We start from the raw sequence: 7,290 nt of genomic DNA on the forward strand, positions 1-7,290 counted from the left end.
AGTATTTATTTTAGTTAAAATAGGACTGTAATTAAAAAACTTGAAAGATAAATAAAGTAGAACTAATAAATTTAAATTTAAATAAATTCTAAATTTAATTTAAATAATAAAAAAATATAATTATAAATAATATATACAATTAAACATTCATAAAATTTCATTAAAATTTAATATTAATGTGGGCAAATATATTATCTAACCAATAGATGGCGTGATTATATTTAGCTAGGTATATTAAAATTTGTAATTAAAAATCAACCTTTATAAGTTCAATCCAAATTATATATATAATTAAAATTGGCCTTCCTTTCCCCATGTATTATCCACTGGGTTGATATAATCACTCTCCTTTTTCTATCTATTCCTTTCAGGAATGTGAGTAAGAGCAACAATTAGCAGATTTTGAAAAAAATAAGCTCGAAAGTTTGATGTAGTTAAGTTTGTGTATTTAGTACCATTTTGCATAACTATTTTTGAAATAAGTATAATTTTGATTATTTTTGCACTGTACTTGCTACTATATATTTTATAAAGAAAATAAGTCAAAGAGATTTGTGATCTTATGATAAAGTATAAAGTTTTTAAAGTAGTCGTGAAAGCATAAAAGAATAGAACGACCATTTACACAGATTCCTACTTCAAAGAAAAGAATGCAAATAATTGTGATGAAACGCCTTGTCCAGACATGGAATTGAAAATAGCAAACCCTAGTTTGTTCCACTTATTATCATTCCTAGCCAAAAACTGACATATATATACTTCTAGAAAGAAAAAGCAAATACTAGAAGACTTAACACAGTAAAAGCCCTCTAATAAAACGGCAAATACAGACAATTTGCACATATTACTTGAAGACTTAACAACACAAATCAACATGTAACATTAAATGCAAAGACTAATTGATCAACATTAACATCTTCGCTCGCTTATAATTTTGGTTTAACTCCCACAATAATAACTGCAATATATAAACAAAAATATAAATAAGTGAAAGTTCCAACGTATTTAAAGAACATAACACGGTAAAAAAATTCCTTTTAGGTACTTCAAATTTTTTTTGTTACTATAGAATTTGGGAAGTGGGGGCTCGAATTTAAATATATTAGAAGAGTGATATACTTTCAGCTACTAAATCAAATCAAATTAGACATAATTCTCTAAATTTAAATTGTTTTACATGTACATATTATGGTATAATTGAACATTAATTTACTGAAAAAAGTTATTTTATGAGACTCTCACCAATGAGACTTGAAAAAGCCCACATGTAAATTCAACTCATGGACATGCTTGAATTGGACCTGCCATTTCCAAAGGCATAAGAATGTCAAATTGTCAGAAAGCCTGCAATTACAAGAACGTACAAAAATTATTTTTTCATAATACTTTATAATAAAACTTAGTTTGCTATCAACACTACATTTGCAACTGATTTTGGTAAAGGTAAATGACAAATGTGCCCTTTAAATTTTGTTGAAATAGCTTTAAAGCAGTGGGAATTTGTATTATATACAAGATACAATTGGACTTGTCAACCTTGACAAAGCTTAATTCCACCCACAAAATTTCAATTAATGGTATTAAATTTTAAATCCAACTCACTAATTTTATTTGAAATTATTAAATTTAAAGTAATTCATAAACCATTTTAATATATTTAACTTAAGATATTTAAATTTCAATAATTTATTAAATTAAGATTTAATTAAAAATTAATTTAACTACTCATGCGATCCATTTAAGTTGATTTGTTTGTATTGACTCAATCAACATAAATTTTGATCTAAATATTAAATAAAAAAATAATTTTCTAAAAAAAATTAAAGTTTTATCTAAAATGACATATAATCAATAATTTGACTTGAATTATTTCAAATTTCTTTTATATAAAATTATATAATTGTAATTTATTACATAATAATCATTTAAAATTTAATTTACATTTGAATAAAATGCTATTATTATTTTTTTTTTAAAAATCAGTATATATAGAGACCATTTATAAAGTTAATAAGATGTCTACTTCAACACTCGAAATCTCATATATAGTTCATACATGACAAATTAAAATCATGTGAGAATTTATTCCACTTCCCTGACGAGCTCAGAAATTATGGCTTTGCTAGAATATAAAATAAAATATTAAAATTAAATGAGGACATGAATTAAGGTGCATACCTGATATATTCTGTAGGCGTTCATTGTTTAACATAGGATAACCATAGATCAAAAGTTCTTCGAGTGTTGCGATGTTTTGTAGAGGTTCCGGTAATTCTCTAAGGTTGTCACAATCTGTAATTTTCAAGATTTTTAAACTGTTGATTGATCCTCGAATCAGCCATGTTGGGAATCCCAATAACTTTGGTATGTTAATGATCTCTAACTTTTGGAGACTGAATGGACTTAGGTGTTGATTATCTTCCACTTCCTCTATTGCTAAATCAAGGTTTTCACAATTGGCAATATTGAGAATCTTTAATGTTGTTAGGAATTTAATACTTTGCGGCAAAGAGATCAAACTGTCACAACCACCAATGAACAATCTTCGAAGATTTGTCAAGCCATGCAAGTCTCCAAACAAATATTGTAGATTTTCGAAACCAGTAATGAACAAAAATCGAAGAGATTTTAGGCACCCTAATCCGCCAGTTGGTAAATACTTTTGCTTTGTAGTTATCCAAAGCAATCTAAGGTTAACCATGTACTTTATGTCTCTGGGCAACTCCTCAAGTTCGTCACATCCGCCAAGTATTAGTGCTTGCAAGCTTTGCAGCTTGCATATGGAATTAGGGAGTCTTTTAAGGAAAAAATTATTCCATAAACTAAGATATTTCAAATGCTTCAAATTGCCTATACTTCTTGGTAGTAACTCAAACTTTGAATAAGCCAAATCCGCGACTCTCAAGCACTGAAATCTTAAGAAACATGCATCAATGAATACTTCACTACTAATCCCTTCTCTCCTTTCATTTAAAAAGGAAATGGTTCGCACGTGATCAAGGTTTTGAAAGGGTATAGGAAGATCCTCAGGAAGTAATTCAGGATAAAGAAAAGATAAGTGTTCGAACGTTTTTGGAAACCTGTTGAGAGCTGGAGATTATTGCTGTGGATTCATTTTGTGTCACTGATGATGCGAGATCATGCATTAGATCATGCATTTTACACTGAACATCCCCTGCATCCTCCCTAAAATCTTGAAAGAAACATCTACTACATAACTCCTTAAAATAGCGAAAGCCAACATTTTCTAACTCTTGATTTTCATTGCAAGATTGAACAAGTCCATGTGCCATCCAAATATAAACCAATTCAAGATCGTAAAATATGTAATCCTTTGGAAAAACTGAACAATATGCGAAGCATCTTTTTAAGTGAGATGGCAATTGTTCATAACTCAATCTTAAAGCAGGCAAAATATCATTTCCTTTCTGTTCTAATTTCCATATTTCATTATCTCTTATAACTTCCCAATCACGTTCATCGGTTACAGAGTACAGCAGAGTTGCCAGAGTTATCACTGCCAATGGAATTCCCTTGCATTTTCTCACAATTTCTTCTCCAATTCTTATCAGGTTTGGATTTTGTTTTTCTTGCTCACCTTTAAATGCACTTCTGAAAAACAAAGACAAGCAATGCTGGTAAGGAAGATCATTCAAATCGTATGCAGAGTCTGTGCCCATAATGGAAGCAACACGGCTGCTTCGAGTGGTGACTAAAATTTTACTTCCATTAGCTCCTCCCATTAACAAAGCTTTTAATTCCAGCCATTTTCTAGGGTCGTCACTCCAAACATCATCTAGGATGAGTAAATATTTCCTTCCATCTAAAGCCTGTCGCAAGGCCTTTTGCAGCTGGTCTACATCCAGATCCATATATTTTTTACCTGGAGATGCAGAGCTCAGAATTTTAATTATAACCTTTTCTATTTCAAAGACTTCTGAAACACACACCCATAGTTTCTCCTCGAAATGACTAATCACCCTTTGATCATTGAACACCAACTTAGCAAGTGTAGTTTTCCCGAGACCACCTATTCCAACTACAGGAATAATGGAGACATTTTCACTATCAAAAGATTGCAGCAACATTTCAATGATGTTCTCTTTATCTTCGTCCCTCCCAATGACATTAGAAGCATCCACAAAGGAGTGGGTCATCTCCCTCTCCCTATGAATGACATGCCTATCGAAAATCCGCTCGGTGAGACCAAAATCAGACTTAAGAGCAGCGATTTCAGCTACCCTCTCTCTAATCTTCTTTAGTTTATGTCCCATTGTAAAGCGGAATGCAAGTGGATTAGAGGTAGAAAAAAATCGGCGTACCTTTCGAGTGGTGTTCCCAGACTCGACCACTTTCCTTCGTAAGGCTTCACATTCAAACTCATCCACCACATCTTCTGCATCATAAAGGACATCTTTGAGCATCCCCAGCCAAACCTCTATCTGTTGACTCCGTAACTGATGCTGCTCGGCGTCGAAAAGCACGGCTTTGATGACGACTAAGCTCTTTTTAATTTTTTCAAGATCGCTTCTGAGTGCCCATGCGAAGGAAAATTCTTCAAGAGCAAGAGAGCCCAACTTCCTGAAAACATTTTCTACAATGTCGACAAGAAAAGACTCGGCCATTCTATTTTTATTTTGCAAGGTAGAAGAACAGTCTGGAAATGAGTTAATTTGCGAAGGAAAATAAGTTGTTATGGTGCTTCTCCCTGCTTTGCTACTTCTCGTATTGGCACCTCTCAGGTAGTACGTCCAAAAAACAAGGGATGGTAGAAGCAGAGATTCTTGCCCCGAAATGTTTTTCTTTCCTGGACCCATGAAGGAAGAATTTTGCTTGAAAATAACTCATCATGCATGAATTGTTTCTTCTGGGTTGGCCTATCCAAGAATTTTCCCCATAAGTTGATGGTTGTTATTTTTTCTAATTTATTAAGTTGATGGTTCTTTTTTTTTTTTTTCAAATAGAAAATTGAAAATTTAATTATTTTTAAATTTTTAAAATTTAATTATGATTAAAAAAACATATTTAATTTATTTTCTGCTATTTTTATTTACAACAAATGTTTTATAAATGAGAGTTGCCCTTTCTACTGTTAAGAGTCCCAACAGTACTCCAATTGCCGACAATAAAGTGATCACGAACAGCAATACTGCTATTTTCATTTATTTTTATTTATCATATTTAAATTATTTTATAAAAATATAATAATAATTAATTAAATTATTCTTTATCTTATTTAAAAATTTATATAAATAATTATTATATTTAATAAAAATAAATAGTAAAATTAAAAAAAAATTAATATTTCTTAATTTTTTATATGTTATAAATAATTTTTAAAAAAATTAAATGCACGAATAAAAATGAATGGTGGTTTCCACCTCTGTGACAGATGTAGCGCCTCGTCCTTTGGTACTCTAGCATCTTTGATTTCAACCCCACGCGTATCATTGTAGAGTTTGAAACCAAGCACAATATGAAGTGTTACATCTTTATTTCATAAAGACACATCCATATATACATATCTAATTATATCTATTTTATAATGACAAAATTCTTTTTTAGGCCTTAATTTTTTTTTTTTTCTAAATCAAGTACTTGCAGTTTTATTGCCTCCTTAAACTTTTATTATTTTTTTTATTAAGCTTATGAACTTTTACTATTTTTGACGATATATATATTTTCCAATTAATTTAATAAAAAAATATTAAATTCACTTACGAAAATTAAAACTTAATTTTTTTTTTCTCTCTTCCTCCCTCTCTTTCTTAGTTCCAAATGTTTTCTTTATCTCTTTGTGAATTCCACCTTCTCTCTCAAGTCTCCACAAATCATAATCTCTTCCTACAAAACCACACTTTCCTACAGAGCACATGCTCTTCCTCTTTAAGCAACAAGCTCAAATCAACAATCCATATGTCAATAAGCACTTTCCTTTCTTATTAACCTAAATAATTCTATTTTTTTTTAATTTATACTTAGTGGCTCATCAACATTTTTAATGGCTTTATGAAATTTGTCCCTTTATTGCTAGCCAAGTTAAACACATATATAGTACAGATTTAGAAGAAAATCTCACCAATTGCTCTTCTGATTCTGTAATGTCCACGTGCAAGCTCAAGTGCTTAACTCATGGATGTGCTTGAACCTGCCACGTTCGCCACTTGAGACGAGAAAAGAGAAATGTCAAATTACCATAACTGTACATAGAACCATATGAATATTCAAACGAGAAAAAATGTTAATTATATTATCTATATTATATATAAATGTACAAAAGAGGGCAATATTGACATTGCTCGAATTGTCTTTCATGTTTAAAATTAATTACAATTATTTATTTATTATTTAAATTAATTTTAAAATTTGTCTAAATTTAAAATTCCTAATTTTAAAGTTCATATACATTTAAAATTCTTAATCCTACTTATATTTAACTTTAATTAAATATAAAATTTTATAAGAAGTAATTAACTAAAATAAGAAATTAATAAATAAAAAATAAAAATTATTATTAATCTATCTATTATTTTCAAAAATATATATTTATAGCGATAGATAAATAATTTGTCACCAATAATGCATGTTAAAGCATGTAGCTAAATATATAAATTGGGCGCTAATGCTATTTATCTACCAAAAAATGTGTCGCTAATAATTTTAGTATGCCTCCTTAACATATGGTCGCTAATCTTTTAGCATAGAAAATTTGTAGTTAAATCCTTTATCATGCCAATTCTATTATCTTTTATATTGTCACTAATAACTTTTAGCAATAAAATATTTATCACTAAATAACTGATAATTTTATTTTTTTAATATTGTAATAATTAATATAAATTAAAAATTTAATATTATTTAATAATAATTCTAATTATACTGAAAAAATATATTATAATTCTTAATATAGTAACCCTATAAGTATAATCTTATAAGTATTATTAATTTATTAAGATTATATAATTTATTTTAATAAAATTAATTAATAAATAAGTATATTTAATTAAATAAAAATTTAGTGTTAACTACATAACTAAAATATTAAAAAAAAAATTTCTTTGATTAGCAAATTCATTTTTTTATTTTTTTAATTCAATTGTATATGTGTAAAAATTTCTACGGTTAATAATATAGATTCTTCAAATTTTTCTATAATTTATAAATGCATGTAATTTTTGTATATCAAAAAATACACAATAAATTTGGTGTAAAAAGTAATATATTTTAGAAATAAGAATTTCATAAATTAAATAAAAAAATTAGAAGAAAAAAAAACTCTACGAACTTAAT

At 28.5% G+C, this 7,290-nt stretch overlaps 1 protein-coding gene across 1 annotated transcript; it reads right to left on the reverse strand.

The window, feature by feature from the left end:
• Positions 1–1,259: 1,259 nt before the first annotated feature.
• On the reverse strand, positions 1,260–4,817 carry LOC110642267 (putative disease resistance protein RGA1). The gene is made up of 3 exons (XM_058143238.1): positions 3,081–4,817; positions 2,179–2,908; positions 1,260–1,344 (listed from the first exon to the last, which is right to left on the reverse strand). The coding sequence occupies exons 1-3, from the start codon at positions 4,815–4,817 to the stop codon at positions 1,328–1,330; spliced, it is 2,484 nt and encodes an 827-aa protein (XP_057999221.1). The 3' UTR covers positions 1,260–1,327.
• Positions 4,818–7,290: the final 2,473 nt, after the last annotated feature.

Source organism: Hevea brasiliensis, chromosome 3, assembly GCF_030052815.1.
Source record: "Hevea brasiliensis isolate MT/VB/25A 57/8 chromosome 3, ASM3005281v1, whole genome shotgun sequence".
In the NCBI taxonomy this organism is placed as follows: Eukaryota; Viridiplantae; Streptophyta; class Magnoliopsida; order Malpighiales; family Euphorbiaceae; genus Hevea; species Hevea brasiliensis.